At 36.4% G+C, this 21,393-nt stretch overlaps 3 protein-coding genes across 3 annotated transcripts; 2 read left to right on the top strand and 1 right to left on the bottom strand.

The window, feature by feature from the left end:
• Positions 1-1,955: 1,955 nt before the first annotated feature.
• Positions 1,956-4,228, top strand: LOC105155819 (transcription factor MYBC1). The gene has a single exon (XM_011071786.3). The coding sequence runs from the start codon at positions 2,562-2,564 to the stop codon at positions 3,486-3,488; it is 927 nt and encodes a 308-aa protein (XP_011070088.1). The 5' UTR covers positions 1,956-2,561; the 3' UTR covers positions 3,489-4,228.
• Positions 4,229-7,016: 2,788 nt separating this feature from the next.
• Positions 7,017-12,014, bottom strand: LOC105155818 (uncharacterized). Its single transcript, XM_011071785.3, has 4 exons — positions 11,680-12,014; positions 9,516-10,131; positions 8,499-8,775; positions 7,017-7,250 (listed from the first exon to the last, which is right to left on the bottom strand). The coding sequence occupies exons 1-4, from the start codon at positions 11,831-11,833 to the stop codon at positions 7,194-7,196; spliced, it is 1,104 nt and encodes a 367-aa protein (XP_011070087.1). The 5' UTR covers positions 11,834-12,014; the 3' UTR covers positions 7,017-7,193.
• Positions 12,015-15,971: 3,957 nt separating this feature from the next.
• On the top strand, positions 15,972-19,680 carry LOC105155817 (bZIP transcription factor 17). Its single transcript, XM_020691729.2, has 2 exons — positions 15,972-17,992; positions 19,042-19,680. Exons 1-2 carry the CDS (start codon positions 16,087-16,089, stop codon positions 19,485-19,487), a joined length of 2,352 nt encoding a protein of 783 aa, XP_020547388.1. The 5' UTR covers positions 15,972-16,086; the 3' UTR covers positions 19,488-19,680.
• The last annotated feature ends 1,713 nt before the right edge of the window (positions 19,681-21,393 follow it).

Raw genomic sequence — 21,393 nt, 5'->3', positions numbered from 1 at the left:
TAATAGGGATAAGTACTACACCCCTCTTCTGAGACTTGGTATAATTTTATGTGGATTCCATATGATTTGAAAAATTACATCTAGCATCCCTGAGGTTTGATTTTGTCTGACAAAAAATCTCTCTGTTAATTAAAATTCATCGAATTTACTGATATTAACAAAAAAATAAGATAAAATTCTACATTTATCTCCGATTGACTTATTATTAATTTATTGCAGGTCAAACAAATCTTTGTATGATCAAATTACCCTTATACGTCCTTACATGTTAATGCAAGTGAGAGAGTATATTTTCACCATTATAAGGGTAGTTTAGTATGAAAATATTTGTTTGACTTCAATAAATCAATCAAGGGCAAATATCAATTTTTTGCATTCAATTATTTTTTTTATTAATATCAACAAATTCAGTTAATTTTCACTAATGGAGAGCCCATTTATTACACAGAAGCAAATTCCAGGAGTACTAAATATAAATTTTTAAATCACAGGGGATCAACGTGTAATTATCCCAAACTTTGAGAAGGAAGTGTAATTATCCCATTTTAATATGTATATATTTTATCATTAATATTACTTTTTTTTTCCTAATAAGGTTCTACTTATCCCAAATGAGGAGGAGAACCAATAATCATCAATTTTATAAAATATTTAAAAGTAATAAACATATAAAGTGTTTGCAAAAGATGAATATAAAAAATGTTACATGAATGAGCACCAACCACTTCTGCAATTATAAAAAAATGACCAACCAATTTGAGTGATGGCATATTGGTCAACATCTTAAAAAAACTTCAATTTGATTCCCACATGAAAAAGAATTCCTTACACTTCACATTTTTGTTCACACAACCCCCCCCCCCCACCCCCACCCCACCCTTTCTTCCCATTTTGAAAATTAATTTTTCCTAACCCTAGTTACATAATTCACATAAATGAATTTCTTAGTCAAATAAAATCTGATTATAGAACTCAAGACTTGGGCAAATTTTTTTTGTTATAAAAATTATTAATTACATCGACACCCTCTTGAGGTTATACTTAATTAGACAAACAACCCCTGCCCTTTTGTGCAAATTACAGGTACAGATGTACCTAGGGGTGTGTGTGTGTGTGTGAAGTTTTGCTATTAAATGAGGGGTCTACTTGTAATTAGCTACAATTTCAAAGGACATACTTATGATTTTTCAAAGAATGAGGGTGTTTGTGTAATTAGACCTAATTTTAAGGAGTGTCAATGTAATTTACTCATAATTTAAAGATGAATTCGTCTTCAATTACTATCCACTTTCTTCTGAATTCATTAAAATACAAACATTACAAGCTCGATTTCAAATACTTAATATTTTATATTGTTTTTAGATTGATGAATTTAAATTTAAAACTCTCGTAAAATAACAAATCCAGCAAACTCGTTTAGATGAATTGATGCCTCAATCTATTTGGATAGATTCATGCAACAAAAAATTTTAAATGTTTAAACTTTTCTTTTGAACTGTGTCATATGACATTTTGATGGATTTGATTCATTTAATACAAAATTATTTGAAATTTGCATTTTAAATTCTTTCATCTAAATACAACCTTAAATTCTTTGATTTTTTAATAGGATCAAATCAAAATGCCTAATTTAAAAAGAAGAAAAGAAAGAAAAACTATAAAAAGAAAATCTTGGTTCCATCTCATTGCTTCCTCCTATTTCTCAGACTCAAAAAAATCTATGAGATCTTGACTTGATCTTCAATTCCTATAAAAACACAAAATCACCTGCCCACCTGATTGATTGTTCTGGGCCAATAGAAATCCACCGTGCCATTCACGCTCCAAGACATGTAGATATAAGCATCTGCATGTTGATATATGTGTGTATGTATTTATACACAGATATATATATATATATTATCATTAAGAAAAAGAAATGTTGTAATGAAGTGAAAATACCTTTTTAAGTCTCGACACAAACTCTCAAGAAACTGCAAAAATCCTCAAAAAAAAAAAAAAAGGAAAAAAGGTCCCTAAATCCCGGAAATTCAATTGAACACCACCACCACAGCCCACAAAGATCATCATCATCAGCAGCAGCAGCATCAATCATCATACATACATACAGAAAACAAAAGCATCAGAAACAGTAACCTTAATAACAGCTGAAAAGAAGAAAACAAGATCCACCTCGATCACCCCTCCCTCTCATAACACCATCTTCTCCCTCTTGTTCCTCTCCGCACCTCTCTCTCTCTCTCTCTAAATTCGTTTATCTTTTCTTGATTGGGGAGAGAGAATGAAGTTTGAAGGTGAAACGTAAAACCCCATCTCAAGAATTATTTCATCAGTCCTAGAAAATCATTTCTTTCTCTTTTTTATCTGTCTCTGTCTCGGACACACTCAAAGGAAGCTTTTTTATGTTCTTCCCCACTCGCTCGGGTATAATTTTCGTTGTTTTCTGTGCAAAAAGATCTTGAAACGCTGAAAAAGAAGAGAATTTTTGCTTTTTCTCCCCCAAGTAAAAGAAGTTGCTGGCAGCAGAATATCCGAGGGAGGCGGAAAAGAGAAGGAAGAAAATGAGGGAAGAGGATTCCAATTGGTTTTCCAAATGGGAGGATGAATTGCCGCCGCCGGAGGAGCTGATGCCCTTATCCCAATCCCTAATAACTCCTGATCTAGCTTTAGCTTTCAATATCCCAAGCGCCCACCACCAAACGCCGCCGCCGCCGCCGTCACATCCGCCGCAGTCCACAGCCCTCTCTTCCCAACCCAACTCCTCCGCAGAATTCGACTCGCCGGAGCTGAGTGGCGCCGGTGGAGGAGGTGGCGGAGGCAGTGGTGCCGCTGGGTCGGACGAGCCTGCGCGGACGCTCAAGCGTCCCCGCCTTGTGTGGACGCCGCAGCTCCACAAGAGGTTTGTGGACGCAGTAGCCCATTTAGGGATCAAGAATGCTGTTCCGAAGACGATAATGCAGCTAATGAGCGTGGATGGGCTTACTAGAGAGAATGTTGCTAGCCATTTGCAAAAATACCGGCTTTATTTGAAGCGAATGCAGGGTATTTCGAATAACGGCGGCGCCGGCAACAATAGCCCGGCGGCGTTGTCTGCTTCCGGTATGGACCCCGCCACAGACCATTTGTTCGCCACTTCACCTGTGCCAGCCCATTTTCTGCATCCGGGCCGGCCAAATTCGGAGCATTTCTTGCCATTTGTGCCCGTGGCTGCAATGCAGCATCACCACCAGATGCCGGTGGTGGGGCCGGGGCAGCACCACCACCAGCAGCTGCAGCAGCAGTTTAGGCATTTTGGGAGCTCCCCTCCAAATGGGCAGTTTGAAAATCCCTTTATGAGGCAGTCACAGCCACAGGTCCAGAGGATTGGGACACCGGTGCATAGTAGTAATGGCTCTGGGGTTCCGCCTGCGTTTGGCGAAGATTTGGAATCGGCTACTGCCACCAACGGAAGAAAAGTTCTCACCCTTTTTCCAACAGGGGATGATTGAGTATCCGTCAATTCTCGGCCTTCAGTTTGGCTTCCTGCCATTGTGAAAATCCAGTCTTTGTGGTAACAATTTAGTGTCTTGTCAATTTAGTATTTTCTAAGCTGTTCTTGATGCTGTAGATTAAGTTATCAGCATTTGGACGTTGTTACATGATTCACTATTTTAACTGTTTTGCTCGTCATGTGTTACTTAGTTTGTCTTTAACAGTTAGTCAGTACATAGGTTGAGTCGTATTGTCCGTAGATCCAGCTCCATGAATTTTTAGTCCATAAGTGTAATTAAGTTGTCAGTAGCATTTTGCTGGCTACCTCAGCTTCTGGCGGCAGATTTAGATCTGTCTAGCATTAATTTCTATGCTGTCCCAGCTAGTGACGGAAATTAACCATGATGTCACTTAGAGAGGCAACGACGTCTGTAGATGTCCCCGAAAAAAACAACGGCTCAAGTATGAGAAGCTGTTGGTTTCTCCCTTTGAATCTGCATTGAATCGTTGTCTGAGTTGATGCCTGAAGGCTCGAAGCGACCAATAAGTTAATAATGCTCGGAGATAGTGGACTGCCAGCACAAATATGGTACTGGATTTTTCTTGTTGATTTTAATGTAGTTCTCTTGTTTCTCGATTAGTATCATGTAGAGTTGGGTCATTGTTGTAAATGGTGTGATTTCTTAGCGGACATTCAGAGCTTTATATTCGGACATCTCTTAGAGAAACAATAACAATCCTAATGTTGTCTGATTCATTTCCGGTGTCTTATGAATCTGTACAAAGTATAGCTGCATCTCCATGAATGTCTCAAGCTCTAGCAAAATCATAGTATCATTTGAATGTTTCTCTACTGATAATTGTTAAAATGTCCGTTAGCATACATGAATTTGAGCTGCTACATTGTTGACGATACTTCTTAACACTTAAGATATTGTGCTGCACTAGTTCTAACATTGATTACCCCCATTACATTTCCCATTTCTCGTTTCTGTGTTCGCAGTCTCTGCCTCATTCTAACTTTGCGTCTTCTGTCATAACTGTTTGTAGACTCTGCTGTTTTACAAGAACCTTGTCAGGGTTGATTCCTTCTGTGAATATTCGTCTTAAAATAAGCAGCCCTCTGTACTAAAAAAACGTTCTGGTTTTTTGATACTTGAGATTTAACGATGCAAGAGTAAATACACAATTAGGTAACCTCTTCTGGTCCCATGCTAAAAATCCTTAAAATTCTGCAATGATTTACAGTAGATTGCAACAATCTTAAGTGCACTGTCAGTTGATTGCGTATTCCTCTTTGGATTAGTTACGATATCTTACAGGTACGTCTTCTTGAAACGCTGAGGAGCTTCGTGCAACTTACTAGTATATCTACATCAGTAGCCTATTGGTATGACAAAGACTATCTAGACTTTGAATAATCTCATAAAACAGGACGAGTACGTACAACTCAGGGACGGGCTTATATTTGCGCTCTCATTTTTACCAGTTTCAGCTATATGTATGCACACACATACATATCATGAAGATTGCAGCTTGACATGGTCTGATTCTTACATATGATGAATGCTATATTAGCTTCCACTTCCTCCTCTGTGCAGTTTTTTGCTATGCCGTTGGTTGTTTGGTTTAGTTATTCGGTGAAGAATGCAGTGCCATTTCTGGGTCCAGATTTGTTGGTACACCTGCTATAACACTGGGAAACTTCGTATCTAAATGATATTTGGTCGAATCAAATCGATCACACGATGATTGATTATTTCCTTTAAATTATATTCCAGTCACACGATAAGTATTACACTTGTTACAAAATTGATTTTAGTTTGATCAACCCGATTCATATTAAAATTTTCTCTAACACTGATGTTATGTAGCTCCAATATTTGAGGTTGCAAGATAATTGTGTATTGCTGCTCATGGAATGTGAATATTAATACCCATTTCTTAAAGAATTCAAAATAAATAAATATTTTTTCCTTTGAAAAAAAAACACCAGATTACTGGGAAATTCCCTAAGAAAATGCAGATGCATTGATATTGATGAAGGGATCTTTGTGTGCCTACTGTATATACATGTATATATATATATATATATAAATAATTGGAAACATTGAAGTTGGGGGAGGGTTAATATTACTTGCCCCAAGTTGGGTTATTAAATTAATACTAACATTTCCAATGGTTTTATTTAATATAAAACCATTTGGAGTGGACCAGCCCAGCCATTAGATAGGACTAAGTTTATGATATACCTAACACCATACTCATCTCATCTCAATCATGGTTGGTTGGTACAAGGATGCTGTGCTAATCCCCCACCCTTAAATAAAACCCTCTCAAGATTCTTGCACCTGTTCTTATTTTATCCAAACAGATCAGATCTGTTCACCGCTTATTACCTCATCAAACACATTAAATAATCTAATTATTTAATAATCATAATAGTATATATGAAGGAGGAGCAAAGTGGATTTTCAAGATTGATTTTGTCTCTACTGGCTGCTTGCATTCTCACATAGCTCAAAGCATGTAAATGAAAATCGTTATGTGGGACTTGATTCATATTGTTTGAAATTTTTCCAATCAATGTATATTTTCTAAATAAAAAGGAGAGTCCATGTAGATGGGTGGAGATGAATAAAGAAATGTGCATTATCCATCAACTAAACTAAAAAAGATGAAGGAAAGATATAGAAATACAAAGCTGGCAATGGCCTTGAATTATTCTCAAGGCATCATTCATATGCATCCCACCTTGAACCCCATGTGGCTTTGGATTTCTCAAGTTTTTTAAGGATAGAAACGAAATCTTACCATGTGGATTTTGGATTCAAGAATTGTATAATATATAGACACCTTTGATTAAAAACAGACACAGAGATCATGTTCAGTGGAGTGGCCCCTTGTGATTCAAGCAAAGTGGCATTTGGTGTTGGTGTTGGTGTTGGCGTTGTCAATTGCTGCTAAATTAAGCAATTGATCCAAAGATTTTGGAAGGCCTATCTATGCCTTCGCTAATTTGGACTTAGAATGAACAAATAGTTAAGTCTCTTAACTCCACAATTTTATTTTGAAAACAAGTATTGTTAAGGAGAGTGTCCTAAAATTTAAAATTAGCTTTCCATTTCCAGTCAATATGAAACACATACCAACACTATTAGATCCCTAACAAGGAGCTCGGAGCAACAAACACGTGACTTCGTTCGCACTGACAACACTCTGGTACCAATTGTTGAGTGCGTGGGTTAACTTTATGAGGGGAAAGAGTATGAAAAGCCCAGATGGGCCTAAAGCATTCAATATGTACATGAAGTATCATAAAGTGAAACAATGATATCATGATCTATAATCTATTTGTTTACACCACAAATGGGCAGCATCAGGGAATGAGTACTCTGATGAGAGAAGTGTGGGAGGGCCAGCCAACCTGTCCAGATATGAACAAACAAGACTTGGGCAAAATAACTTTCTAGTACAGACATAATAACAGAAATCACAAACAGCAAACAGGCATGTAGGTGCTGTCTCGCTACAATAACAAAGGATAACAATAATAATAATAATAATTAGACCATAATAAAGTTTTTCACCACTTCAAAATCAAAAAAGAAAAGGCCACCAGAAGCTAAATTGAAAGATCAAGTTTAACTGTCTTCAACACTTAAACCTAAAATCAAGAAATTCTAGAGAATACAGACATTCCCCAGTAAGCATTCCGCCTGTTATCGATGATGGTTCTGGGAATAATCGAAACTTAGAGGCTGCTGACAGAAGGGCCCCTACAGCAAAACATTACACAGGTGCTTCAGTAACATTATAAATGAATGAATATCTAGAAAGGACAAGATAGACTAGCAGATAAAAACAAGATTATCGCATTATTGAACAATAAAATGACAGAATAACAAGCAATCACTAAAAAGTGCCATGCTGTAGTTTCAGGAGCCCACATCTAAGCACATTCATGTAACACGTGTGAATTCATTTGTAAAACGCAGAAACATATATAGGAGTGGTTCTAAGCTCTTAACACAGGGATCTGAATAGCAGACATCATCATCAGCAACAATCATATGATTTTGGGCATCGTGCAATTTCAAACTACAAACAACACATTCACACAAAATTTCATGCAATTCAAAACTCCTGTCTAAATAGACCAACAGAAATGGACTGAAGCACAAGCATGCTGCATCGTGTCATTTAGTTCAGTATAGTAGCATTGAGCATCATCAGACATAATTTTTTTCTCCTGAATACATATATGATTTGAGTCAAATGCAATAAGCCATCTCTAACTATTATCTCCCTCCCTAACTAACTGGGATTCATCTTACCACTCCTGCCTGTACTACTCATCAACTTCAACTTCCTTCTTCTCTGTTAATGTTATTACATGATTCTGAAACAACACCACTAACAGACGACAACCAAGTCATCCAATCTGCATTCTTCACCATTTCAGAACCTAAACCACCACGGCTTAACCTCACCAACAATTCTTGAAACAGAATCGTCATCAATCAAAAATAGCACAAAGCAGATCCTTGTCAGATCACACAAACCGAAATCCAGTTTATTTTCCTCACGCTTGAGAGTTGTCTTATGACATATGCATCATGGTTTAGAAAATGAGAGGCAACATTACTTGATGCTTGTAGTTTCTCTTTCTATGTCTTCTTTATTTATGGAATAATATATTAAATGAAACAAGTGATCTTCTTGGTGACCTATAGTTTTAGACAAACCAAAAGCAAAATAAGAACTAAAGCTCTTCCAAGTTCCAAATTTAACAAATCAATGTGATGCTTATGCCTACTTCATTGAGCATCTAAATTCCAAGACGGAAATTTTGCACAGTTTCAAAAGTCGAATGAGTAAATTAGATGAGCAAAAGACATATACACAAAATGCTATAAGACAATAGTAAGAGTAATACCACAGACCAACATGCTTACCGATATTACAAAATCATTTTCACATGGGCAGCAATAGAAAAGGCAACAGAAAGAGAACCTGATGCCTACCTGGAAAAAGCCATGTCTTAGCTGATCATACGACTGTGCATACATCATGGACGGGGTGGGCCACTGCATATACAAAGCATCCCTAGAAATCTGACTTAATCCCATCGCACAGTAAGGGCTCATCACTGGGGTCCTGTAGTTAATAGAAGCTTGAGGAGCAGGCATCTGGCCCAGCTGAGGGAAAACAGAATCATACTGGACAAATGGAGGCTGGAATTTCTGCATATTAAAAGGTGCCATGCTGAAGCCCTGAGTGCTTGGGATACTCTTGACGTATCTGTATCAAATCGGAAACAACAAAAATCTAGTTATGCTTACAAGAGCTGAGGACTGATGCACATGAGAAGTGGCAAGTTTGGCGAAACTGACACGACCACCAGTTTAATCTGTTACCATTTATTTAGTGAATTCCTACCAAAACATTTATCTTTCTCTATCATAACATAAAAAAAATTATTTTACAAGCATTAGGTTTGGAAATCCTTCGATCATTAGCATTAATACAGAGCTAAACCATGAAATATTACGTTCAATTCGATCCTCAATCCTAGTTGTTAAGCGTATGGATAAGTAGTTTGACAAAGAATTATATGCTTCAACTGATAACAAGGGACCCTCTAGGTAGAACAGGCCAGGTAATCAGAAAATTTGGGCCACGCAAACCAAAACAGATATCCTTTCCAAGACTTCACTACCATAATGTGTCTATAGCAAGAAAGGGCCAAAGAAAGAAGAAACTGATTGATGACCTAGATAACATGCGGCACCAGAATAGTAGAATTTGTATGAAACCTTTAAGAAGTAAAATGAGTCATAAACAATCTTTTGCAGTGGTTTTATATATGTACATGTTGAGATATTATATTCCAAAGATTTATAAAAATACTAGAAGCATCTGACATGAAACAAAGCGCATTACTAATCTTCTCTTAGATATTTTCAAGTGATCTAATAGATTAAGTCAGAAATTCCAAAATGCATCTATTCACTATCTTCTCAAAGTTTCACTTATCATACCTGTCATAACTGCGATCATAGTCAGGGTCAGTACGATCCTTCTCCCTGTCTCTAAAAATTGCTACTCTAGAGGAATTGCCAATTTCCCTGCTGCAGAGGCTCTTGTCCCCATCCACACCCAAGTTCCTTGAAACTTCATTATCATCTACATTCAAATTCCTTCCATCAGAAGTAGCCCGAGCCAACGCATCTTCTGATTCAGAGCTACTACTATTGCTGAAAATACGAGCTCGTGCTCTGTCATACTCCTCCTTCCTCTCCTCCACAGTTCTTACTGGACTCCGTTTAAGCCCAAGTTCACTGGCGTCGCCAGAGGAAGCTTTAGGCCTCGGCCTAATAACAATCTTGATTTGATCAAGTTTTCCATTTTCTGACTCTTTAGCTGGAACATCCGATAAGCAGACAGCGGGGAACTTACTCTCTGGTTTTCTTATAACCAAAATCCTTATTCCTTGGCCATCTACAACATTATCCTGAACCATGGTCTGCAAACCATAGTGTTGAGCAACACGGTGTGCAGCAAGACGAAGGTATGAAGTTGGGAAGTGTGGAAATTCGAACTGCTGCAGATCAGAACTCTGCAAGAATTTCTGGACATCGAGTTCCATCCGTAGAACTGATAAAACAAGAAAAGATCTTTATGTTATCACCAATTATACAAACTAAATGGAACTGAATGGATAAACATAGAAATAAATTGACAAAATGTAAAACATAAATGAGACAAGGATCATTCTATAGTAATGTTCCACATTCAGATCTCAACAGCCAAATAGATGGTTTTGGACTCCTTGATGTGAAGTCCATCCCAAAACAAAATTGTGACATTTGAAATTTGGTTGGCAAACTTGGTATTAAAAGCATTGGCTTGTCTATCGATAACCCTTCTGTCACACTGGACTCCAACTCATGTTTTGACTGTAAAATTTGTCAACTCTAAAAGTGATATTTGTCTAGTCCAATGTATCACGATTTCTCCTCTTATATACTGGAAGTCCAAAAGCTGGTCATCATAACAAGTGACAAGAAATTGGTAGGAACTAATCGACAAGGATGCAATTCACATACTCCTTTTTCCCATCCTTTTTTCATTAACACAAGTTTAGCTTCACCTCCTCATAGTCGTTTAGCTTCTTAGAAACTTTGGTGTTTGGACCCCTATCTAGGCAACCACAAATGTCCCAAGCCATACAGGTTGACTCTGTCATGAATTTTATAACTCAACCCTCCTAATCATATTGAAGCAGCACGGACACTACTTTCTCTTCATGACCCATGAATATCAAGTTTCCTGTCCGATATCCCTAAAACTCTTCTTCTACTCTTACTTCAAATATTTGAAGAAGCTTTTAAGCATGCCCGGATTCTTTAACTAAATCAACTATGTGAATAGCTGCCTCTTTTCCACATACAATACTAGCAAGAAGAAGCAGGCGTGATTAGTTTTACTTCGTCGCCAATGATGCCATGCAAGCATGTTTCTGACCATTTTTACTTCTCAATCAGTCCAAACTCCTAACCAGAAAAAGATAGACTACAAGGTAAACCCCAAGAAAATTAAACATAAAACGCCAACTATAATCTTGAAAATACATCCTGCCATGAAGAAATTATGTTTTACAAGTAACCACCTCAGTTCAATACTTTTCCAATAACGATTCACCTTATAACCAATGTAAGTACATATCTCACAGCTCAATCATCAGTTAAAGAACTAGGTACAAGATTCTGATACTGCTTCAAAATCCCATTATGCAATAGCATTCAGTTTCATGGTATCCTAGAAACAAATAATTCTATCATGCTTTCTCCCGTTTTAGAGAACCAAGGAGCTCAACTTTGCCAATTTCCACATTTCCCAACCCAGATCTACACCAATTCAACACCAACAACTTCCTACACCAGCACAAACAACAACGTAAAAGAATGACAAACCCCACTAGATCCAACTCAATTAACTCAAGCTCCCCAATATTTACCACCTTAACTCTAATCCAAACCCACGCATCTCAACTACGCAAGAAACTAACTCCCTTAACTATTAGAAACATAAATCCCTACCAATTAACAAAACCGAGACAAATTGAACTCAAACACGACAAAACTACACACACACACCCCAAAAAAAAAAAGAAAAGAAAAGAAAAACAGAAAACGAACTAACTAGTTAAACGATGACGAGGGTTTTGAAGAGCCTCAACGAGGAAGGGATCCACCATAGACACATAGGCCGGCGGCGGCTGATTCTCCTTCCCCTTCTGCTCGAACACCCCGCAATTCTCCTTAGCCTCAACAGGTGCTTGAGAAGTCAAATCCATATCCAACACAGAAGAAGAAAATACAGAACCAAATACGTATAAAACTATAGATACAGACAATAATCTATAAGTGTATATTATGACTCCTGCGCCGAGGAGTAGAGAGAGAAGAGGGGAATTTGAGAAAAGGGAAACCCTTTTCTCCAATTTCCTTCGGGTTATCTCTCCCACCAAAGCCGAAGAGAGTGATGGATCAGAATTATGAATTGGATTTTTATATGGGGAAAAAAATAAAATTTCCCTTGAGATTTTTCTCTCCTTTTTGGACTCGGATGCGATGGTTGGAGGGTGAAAAGTCCAAAAAGGACAACAAGTCGGGCACAAGCGAATAGTCGGGAACATCAATCCTTGTGTTGCCGGGAAAAAAGACCAAATACCAGTACCACCAATAATAGGTCGACGCGTGTAGGTATCTTATGTGGCGCGACCTTAGTGTTTCAGTGTTGGGCCATGTGTCAATTTCGGATTCGGATACGGATCCAATCCTATTATTGGGCTTGAATAAATTGGGCTATATTTGAACTCAATGTTTGTGTAGGACGATAATTGGGCTCAAGCCCATTTTCAGATCTCCCTAGTTTTTTTTGTTTAATTCAGTTTACCCAAACAACCTTTGGGCTGATGTTTTGTTTAGTAAAAGTTGGGCCTTAATAATGGCCCAACATATTAGAGATCTGTTGAAACCAGAATTTTGACACATCCCCGAATTGATCTGAAAAAAGGATTTTATTTTATTTTATTTTTTAATTGTAACATAATAAGCAACGATGATGCCAGTAAAACTTTTATAAATTAATAATTTTAACGCCACATAATTTTATCAAATTAAAGAGGTATTAATTCATCAATAAATTATTAATTTAAAGAGATTTTTTTTTCGATTCAACCAACCTATATTATTGTTCATGAATAAAATATATATATATATATATTATATTGATTAATTAAATGATATTCATGTACAATGTGATTATTAAATATAATAAATCCTCTTAGAAAAATAAAATTCATCATACATAGTATATAGTACTAGTTAAAACTTAATGCAAGTTCATGTATGGTAAGAAAATCAACCATTATATAAACAACAAAAATATTCATAGTTATATTTGTAATTTTATAGAATTATTAATTTATAATATTGAAAGGATCATAAATTTATATAAGGGTCTTTCAAAAAATTGTTATCTTATTAATTTATCAAAAATTATTAATTTAGACCTTGGGTCTAAGTCGAAACTGGAAAAAATTACTGTTTAGAAAAATTATTAATTTATAGAGGTTGTAACAGGATCCACTGCACGTGCTCCACGATTTTTGTAGGTAATGTTTTGTAAGTGATAAGACATGCATTGTCTTGTCTTGATTGGATCTTTTGTTTGAAATCCCAAGGATTTGTCTTTGAAAAAACAACTCGTTGTTTCTCTTTTTGTAATTCCCTCATTTCTATCGAACGTGGGATAGTAGCACACTCAGCATCACACCCCCTCCAATTGAGGGATTTGGAAATGACACATAACTTGATTTCCATAAACGACTCCAAATCATGTACCATACACAGTCCCATTCCAACCGAATACTACTCCCCAAGAGTTTTCAATTGAATGGGACCGTGCACACTACGTCATTTATCGTAATCTATGAAAATCAAGTCATAGATCCTTTAAACCCTTATAATACAATGTCTGATTGAAAATGTAATGACTCTCACCATATATATATATATATATTTCCAAAAAAAAAATTGATACTAACTCTAATATGCATCACATATAATAATCTATACACAAATATACATAATTCGAGTCAATTGATCTTTTCTAAAATTTATCCAATCACCACTATAAAAAAATAAATTTTCACTATATTATAAATGACCACAACTTATTGATAAATTAATATTATTAATCACGATCAATCAAAATTAATAAAAAAAATAAATATTTATCATGATTAATCAATATTTGTTGTGCTATAACGAAAATATTTTTTATAATTTTAGTTGTAACTAATGCTACCATCTTACATGTAAGTTATATTCGCTATAATTTCTTTCTTCGAAACTCTAATGATTAATTGTAATAAAAAATGATATCAGTTGGTGATGTAATGAAGGTAAGTAGTAGAAGGTAAGCAACCTCCTCCCCTCCCCTCCCCATCCCATCTAAATAAATAAATAAATAATTAATTAATTAATAATAATTGTGTGCAGTAGCAGACAGCTAAAAAAGGATAAGAAGATAAAGACGAGAATGGTGGTGGTGTTGTTCCTGCTACTGCTGCACAAAGCAAACCGGCAGATGATGTTGCTACGGTTTCATCCACGTCACGTGGGCTCACGCGCAACGGAAAGGGGAAAAGCTCAAGCTTAAAGCCCAAGTCAGATATAAAGAAGTTTCTCGATACCCCGTGCCGTGGCGGAGGAGTTCTTACACTTAAACCCTACACCACCAACCTATCTGCCCCCCACCATCGCACTTCCGAGTTTTTCCCTCTCACGCGCTCATTCATTAATTGTTTTTATTGTCCTCAATTCTTCTTTTCAATAATTATATCTCCCTCTATTTATATAAATTATCTCTCTCTATTATAATTTTATAAATCACTCGTGATAGTTAAAAAATACGGATAGTTTTTGTAATAATGTGATTTTTTTGGGGGATATATATAATTTTCTAAAAAGTATAAGTGGATCGTGCAAATGATGTTAATATTTTTTGAAAAATGTACGTGTAAAATTTTTTAAAGAAATATGGATGATTTGTGTGAATGATGTTGGGGTTTTTGGTAGGTGTTGTATAAATTTCAAAAAGTATAGGTGGTTTTATGTAAATTGTATTGAGTTTTTTTGTGGACATATGTATAATTTCTCAAAATGCATAAATAATTTGTGTAGATAAATTATAAATCAGAAATCAGGGGTGCGGCGGGGATTATCCCTTGTTATTTTGATATTTTTTTGAATTATGTGATTCGTTTTGTATTTAATGGTCTTTGTGACAATGGTATTCATAATTTTTGTTTTTTTCATTGAAAAAATGTTTTAATTAGGTATTGGTCATAAATTATGTACTAAAATATAATAGTTAGAAAGATAGTATTGTTGACCTTATTGTACTGTACTTATGTATTCCCTTTACTTAATGAAATTTATATTTATGGAAAAAAAAGATAGTATTGCTGACATAATATTACAAAAATATAATATCTTATTAGAGTTTTATAATAATATTCATAAAATTAAGTCGTCTTTCTTAACTACTTTTTAATTAAAATTAATTACACTTAGATCCCCTATAAAAATACTAAATTACATTTTATCCTAAAAGAAAGTTTTAAAATTACACTTACACCCCCTTTGAAAGTTCTTAATTTATACCTGACTTTCTTCCATTAGAGTTTAGACGAAAAATACTGATGAAAGCAAGGAAAATTATATTAGGTTTTCAATTTTCTCCCTCATTTAATATTTTCATGTATGTATTTTTTTACATGGAGCAAAGTCAACATTATTACTTATTCTTCTTCATAACTACAAAAAATATTACATGAAAAATATTAAATAATGGATAAAATAAAATATTTATATATTTTTTTTTGGCTAATGTCAGTATTTCGTCCAAATTCTAACAAAAGAGGGTCATATGCAAATAATGATTTTTTGGAGGGACCGTAAGTATAATTTCAAAACTTCTTTAGGAGAAACTATAATTTCATATTTTTAGAAAGTGCCTACGTGTAATTAACAATTTTCAGTTGTGTTGTTTATATGAAGAAATCATAAATACTTTTTAGGAAAAAAATATTTTTTTAAATATTAGGTGATATTTCTGGATCAGAGATAAATTAATGAAACACTGTCTCCATAAATTTAAAGAAACTTTTGACCAGATTCTAATTTTATTGAGAAAAGTAAAAGTAATAGTAAAATATAAGAAATCTAGACCCCCCCCCCCCTCATAATTGCTTGTAATTCTATTAAAAATATATTTAAATTCAATTTAAGAAAAATAGGTCCTGACATTAAATTAAAGGTGAAATTCACATAATCCACACGAAAAATGCGTGCAGTTCACTTTCCCTGAAATGCGTTGTCGTTTATATGAATTAGGGTCACAGACTCTCTTCTCTCTTTCAGTGTCCTTATACCCTCCCCCCCCTTCCCCGAGCAATTTCTTCCCTTCGTAACTGTCTTCTGCAGCATATTTTGCCCCAAAATTCTCTCATTTCCCATCACGCACAAAGCAGAGAGTATGGTTGACTCGGCGGTGGTCACCGTCGATCCTCCACCACCGCCTCTGGTTGGTGAATTTGAGTCCAGCCTCCCTATTCCGCCCCTCGACGCCACCTTCTTTTCCGAAAACCTAATCAGTAATGATACTGTACCACGCTACAACCAGAACGACGTCGTCGTTCTGGAAGACCTGGATTTTGACTTCTCCTTTGATGATCTCTGCCTTCCTTCCGCTGCCGACTTCGGCGACCTTCTCAATTCCACTCAGTTAGAACAATCCAATTCCCAATCTGGATTCGACCGAAATCATGCCCAATTGGGGCCGAGTTTGGATCAGTTGCATGCCGTTTTCAAATCGACTTCTGCGGAACTCCGTCATCTTTCTGGAGGCGACGATTTTTCAGGTGATCATAGCTTGGATGGTTCCGGGGTTTTGAGTTCCGCTTCGCCGGGGATGGAGTCTCATCAGATTTCTGGCTATCTCAACATGCCGTCGCCGGAATCGAACGGATCAAATCGCAGTAGCGCCGAAAATTCTGGTGCTGATGAAAATGGCTTGAATTGCCCTTCACCAGAATCTCAGGGTTCTGGGAATTTTGGGTCTAATGTCTCGGAGGACTCGAATAATGGCCCTGCTAGATCGGTAAGTTATTCGCCAAATTCAAGTGATAATTCGATTCGAACTGGAGTAGTTGATCAGAAGATTAAGTTAGAGGAGTCTGGTAATGATAATGGCAATAATTCTTTGCTGAAAAGGAAAAAGGGAGGTGAAGATTTGATGAATAATGCAGAGCCGAGGACCAATAAGTATAGGAAATCTAACTGTAGTGCAGAGAATAATAATAGTACCGAGAACAATAATAGTACCAATACTGAGGGGGTGAATGAAGAAGAAGAGAAAAGGAAGGCAAGGTTGATGAGGAATCGGGAGAGTGCTCAATTATCTAGACAGAGGAAGAAACATTACGTAGAGGAGTTGGAGGAAAAGGTGAGGTCAATGCATTCGACGATTCAAGACTTGAATGCGAAGATTTCATACTTTATGGCAGAAAATGCGACTCTGCGTCAACAAATGGGGGGTGGTGGTGCCCCTGCTGCAGTTCCGCCTCCTCCAATGGCACAGCCACCTCCTGGGATTTACCCGCATCCAGCCATGATGTATCCATGGATGCCATGTCCTCCACCTTATATGATGAAATCACAAGGGTCTCAAGTGCCTTTGGTGCCGATCCCAAGGTTGAAACCTCATAAACCAGCACAGGCACCAAAGACGAATAAGAAGGTCGAGAGCAAGAAGAATGAGGGGCCAAAGACCAAGAAAGTTGCAGGTGTTAGTTTTCTTGGTTTGCTGTTTTTCATAATGTTGTTTGGAGGCTTGGTTCCAATGGTTAATGTGAGATATGGAGGAGTTAGGGAAGCATTCACAGGTGGAGAAAGTTATATTGGAGGTGGGTTTAATGAAAAACATTATGGGAGAGTGTTAATGGTGAATGGTACTGAGTATAGTGAGAGACATGGTGGTAGAAGAGATAGCAGTAGTAACAGTGGTGTACAATGTGGTCAAAGAAGTGGAGCAGAGCCAAGTGCTGATGAACTTGTTAGATTGAGGAATGGGAGTGAACCTCTTGCAGCTTCATTATATGTTCCTAGAAATGACAAGCTGGTTAAAATAGATGGAAATTTGATTATCCATTCAGTATTGGCAAGTGAGAAAGCCATGGCATCCCATGGGAAGGGGGGTGGTGAGACCGGTCTGGCAGTTCCTGGAGATCTAGCTCGTGCAATTTCTGTCCCAGGTGTGGGAAGACATGGTGCTAGACTTCCCCACCTAAGGGCACTTGGGTCTAGTTCAGCAGGCAAGGATAATATGCAGTCAAAAGCAACTGAGGGCAGGCTTCAGCAGTGGTTCCGTGAAGGCCTTGCTGGTACTAAAATTGTTTCTTGGACGTGATTCCTTTATTCAGTTGCTTAATGAATATACTTTTTTTAAAATTAAGTTTGGGTTAAATTCAAAATATTGCACTATTCATGTGGTCTCTCCAATCTTGATAGCATGAATGCGAGAACAAATTTACTGGAAAACATGATGGACAATATCTCTGCATTATATGTTTTACGTGCTGTTTTTCATGTGTAACTCTGTTGCTCCTAATTTCAATATGTTTAAACAAAGGGTTATTGCTGTTGTATGTGTGTCTAGCTGGCCTCTTATTATTTGTTTTTGAGGTATTAGTTAGAGTGCATTCTACGTCCATGTGAAATGTGAAAAAGCTGAAAACTTCTCGAGTTAAATAAACCAGCTGATTCCTCCCACCTATGAAATTAAGAGCTACAATTTGATCTGAAAAAATATTAGAAAATTACCCTTCTGAGTTATTTGAAAAGAAGTATATACTTATTTATCAGAAGGAGCCAACTTGCTTATTTTATCCGATGCACGAGGGTGCAATTGTCTAATTATGTAGATTTTACTTTCAAATAAGAGTCTCCTTGCTCCTTTTGTTTTTGAAGGGGAAAAATATCAAATTAGACAACTTATTGTGTTGGGAGTTTTCAGCTTTCTAACATATCTACCAGCGAAAAGTTTCTATTAGTCCTGTTTGAAATTTAAATGTGCTGAGTATAGAAGTTCAGTGCTTAATGGACCACCAGCAATTGCCTTAGTCTACATTCTACCTTTTGCAGAATTGAAGTTTTTGTTTCTTTAAGAGGAATTCTAATTATCTATTACCTCTCTTGTTTTTGGATACCTGCTACTTGTCGCTTCCTATTTGAGATTTCACTATATTATGGAGTTAAAAAGGGATATTAAAGTGTTTTGTGATAAGTAACATCTTTTTATCACTGAAAATGTGGGATTACATGCCACCTTTTATGGTGTTCGAAGGTGGAGACCTTGTATCGCTAACGAGTGCTTGTTCAACTTCCATTTTCCTCTGAAAAGTATAACGCTGTCTTCCTTCACTGTTTTCAGGACCAATGTTGAGCGCTGGCATGTGTACTGAAGTCTTCCAGTTTGATGTATCAGCAGCTTCTGCTTCAGGAGCCATAGTTCCAGCTACTGCTGCAAGAAATATATCTGAAGAGCAGAATAAGAATTCTACACGCCTGACGAAAGGAAAGAATAGGAGGATCCTCCATTCCATTCCGCTTACTGATTCCCCTCACAACATTTCTAGGGAACACGCGGGAAGAAATTCAGAGAAAGAGGGCTTGAATGGAAACAAGAATGCATCTTCAATGGTCGTCTCGGTGCTCTTTGATCCAAGAGAGGCAGGAGATGCTGATGTGGATGGGGTGATGGGAACAAAGTCCCTCTCACGGATTTTTGTTGTTGTATTAATCGACAGTGTCAAGTATGTCACCTATTCATGCATGCTTCCGTTTAAGGGATCTGCTCTTCATCTAGTTACTGCATGAGGATGGAGTAGGAACTAAGGGCTAGAAGCATCTGGTGAATCAGTTTTGTAGATAGCAAAGGCATAACCGTCTTTAATGCTTACAGTAACTTATGTAACTGGAACTTTGCTTAACTGTTAACCATGTCAACTTTGAAATGTACACCGATGTTCTGTCGTGTATCGCCAATGGGAATAAATAAACTTTTAGTTCCTTTTGTGGTGTTCTTATCTTTCAGTTTCTGTTTTGGTGACATTTTATCAGGATGTGTTGAGTTTCAAACTATGAGAGGAATCAGTTGTCTTTTCTTACACGAGAAGGTGATGTCTAGACAGAATTAACCGAAAAGCATAAAAAGGGCTGAAGCTCATACTATTCACCTTGATTCTCGACAGAAGTCGTATGAATGAATCAAATGCATTGGCTGTCAGTTGAAGATTACTGTAATGAGAGTGCCTCCTGGCCTGGCATGCGCTTGATGCAAGACGTCATGCTTCTTTGACCATACGCTATGCTTGGATTTGTTATTAGGCCATCGAGTGCAAGTAGAATAGGCCTATCTTGGATTTTCCACATCCTGTATACAGAAAAGCTAAGCCCATTCCGCAAAGTCTTGCACATTCCTGCCAAAGTATTTCTTGGTATATTTTTCTGACTCTCCCTCTCTCTCTCTCTCTCTCTCCAGAATTACAATCCCACATATATGTTTGTCAAAGAGAACGATGATGGTATTTTTTATGCAGTACTTCGCCTTTGTAAAACTGGTTTTGCAACGACATCTCAGTTTTCTGTTCAAAAAAATAAAATAAAAATGATGGTATTAGTATTCAACATTTCAACCCACAAGTATGCACTACACCCAACCCGGCCCCAGGAATTTCCACAATAAAAGCAGACCCATCTACGTAAACCTATAAATACTTCAAAGCCATTTTGGGTTTATAGGTACTTTATTTATTGAAAGAATCTCTCGTTCGCACCCGTTAATTTAAGAATTAAAGAATTTTAGTTGGGCACCTCCCAACAAATTTAATGTTTATTTATTTTCTCAAGTTGCAAGCACTTATTTGGATTTTGGGCTATCCTTAAAGTCACCACAATCTTCTAGTCGATCACATATTAAATACATCGTTGTATGCCCATATACACTTGCTTATAATGTCTATCTCACGTATAAGAAGTGAACTATATACTTAAACAATTCAATTATAAGTTCATTTTCTTCATTTGCTCATCGTTAGCATATTATTTATTTCCAAATCTATTAAAAAAAATAGGGACAATTTTTGCATTTTTTATTCATCAATCAATTGTGAAACTAAGGATAATTTTCGTCGCACACATTCCAAAAAACCTACTACGTCCTCGATCATTGGTAGTAATATTTATTTTATTTAAACTGAAGTTTTTAGACTAAATGCACAATATTCATTTGATAAATATTTTTATTTTTTATTGATAATTCTTTTTACTAATAAGATTTGGGTAAATTACATTGATTCCCTGTAGTTATGGCAAATTACACAAATATCTCATAATTTTTGTAAAATTACAGCTACATCCACTGTGGGTGTTAGTGTTATATTTTTCAGGGGGTGTTTGTGTAAGTCTTGTCTTTACATAGGGGGTGTAGTTGTAATTATAATTATAACATTTGGGGTTGTAACTGTAATTTTATCAAATACAGAGGTATATGTGTACTTTGGCCTAACCTCAGTGGTGTTATATCCTAAGAATTTTGAATTTTTATATACTAAATTTAATTTAGTATAGTATTAACTTATTTATTTTCTAATATAAGATAAATAGAAAGAGTTAATCAGTAAAATTGCAAAAGCTAATCTTTTCTTCTCAATCTATTTTTCAATACCAAACAAGGAGAAGTATTTGAGAGTTACTCGCATTCCAATCATACCAAACAACTTAA

This window comes from Sesamum indicum, linkage group LG2 (genome assembly GCF_026168435.1).
Source record: "Sesamum indicum cultivar Baizhima isolate 11 linkage group LG2, ASM2616843v1, whole genome shotgun sequence".
Taxonomy (NCBI): domain Eukaryota; kingdom Viridiplantae; phylum Streptophyta; class Magnoliopsida; order Lamiales; family Pedaliaceae; genus Sesamum; species Sesamum indicum.
This window is presented reverse-complemented; position numbering and strand designations above follow the sequence as displayed.

Excerpts from the sequence above, each read along its gene's own strand:
- LOC105155819 (XM_011071786.3), top strand. The coding sequence starts at position 2,562 with ATGAGGGAAGAGGATTCCAATTGGTTTTCCAAATGGGAGGATGAATTG.
- LOC105155818 (XM_011071785.3), bottom strand. The coding sequence starts at position 11,833 with ATGGATTTGACTTCTCAAGCACCTGTTGAGGCTAAGGAGAATTGCGGG. Across the intron at positions 8,776-9,515 it reads TATGATCGCAGTTATGACAG|ATACGTCAAGAGTATCCCAA; the intron begins GTATGATAAGTG and ends GATTTGATACAG. Across the intron at positions 7,251-8,498 it reads TAAGACATGGCTTTTTCCAG|GGGCCCTTCTGTCAGCAGCC; the intron begins GTAGGCATCAGG and ends GTTTTGCTGTAG.
- LOC105155817 (XM_020691729.2), top strand. The coding sequence starts at position 16,087 with ATGGTTGACTCGGCGGTGGTCACCGTCGATCCTCCACCACCGCCTCTG. Across the intron at positions 17,993-19,041 it reads GTTCCGTGAAGGCCTTGCTG|GACCAATGTTGAGCGCTGGC; the intron begins GTACTAAAATTG and ends CACTGTTTTCAG.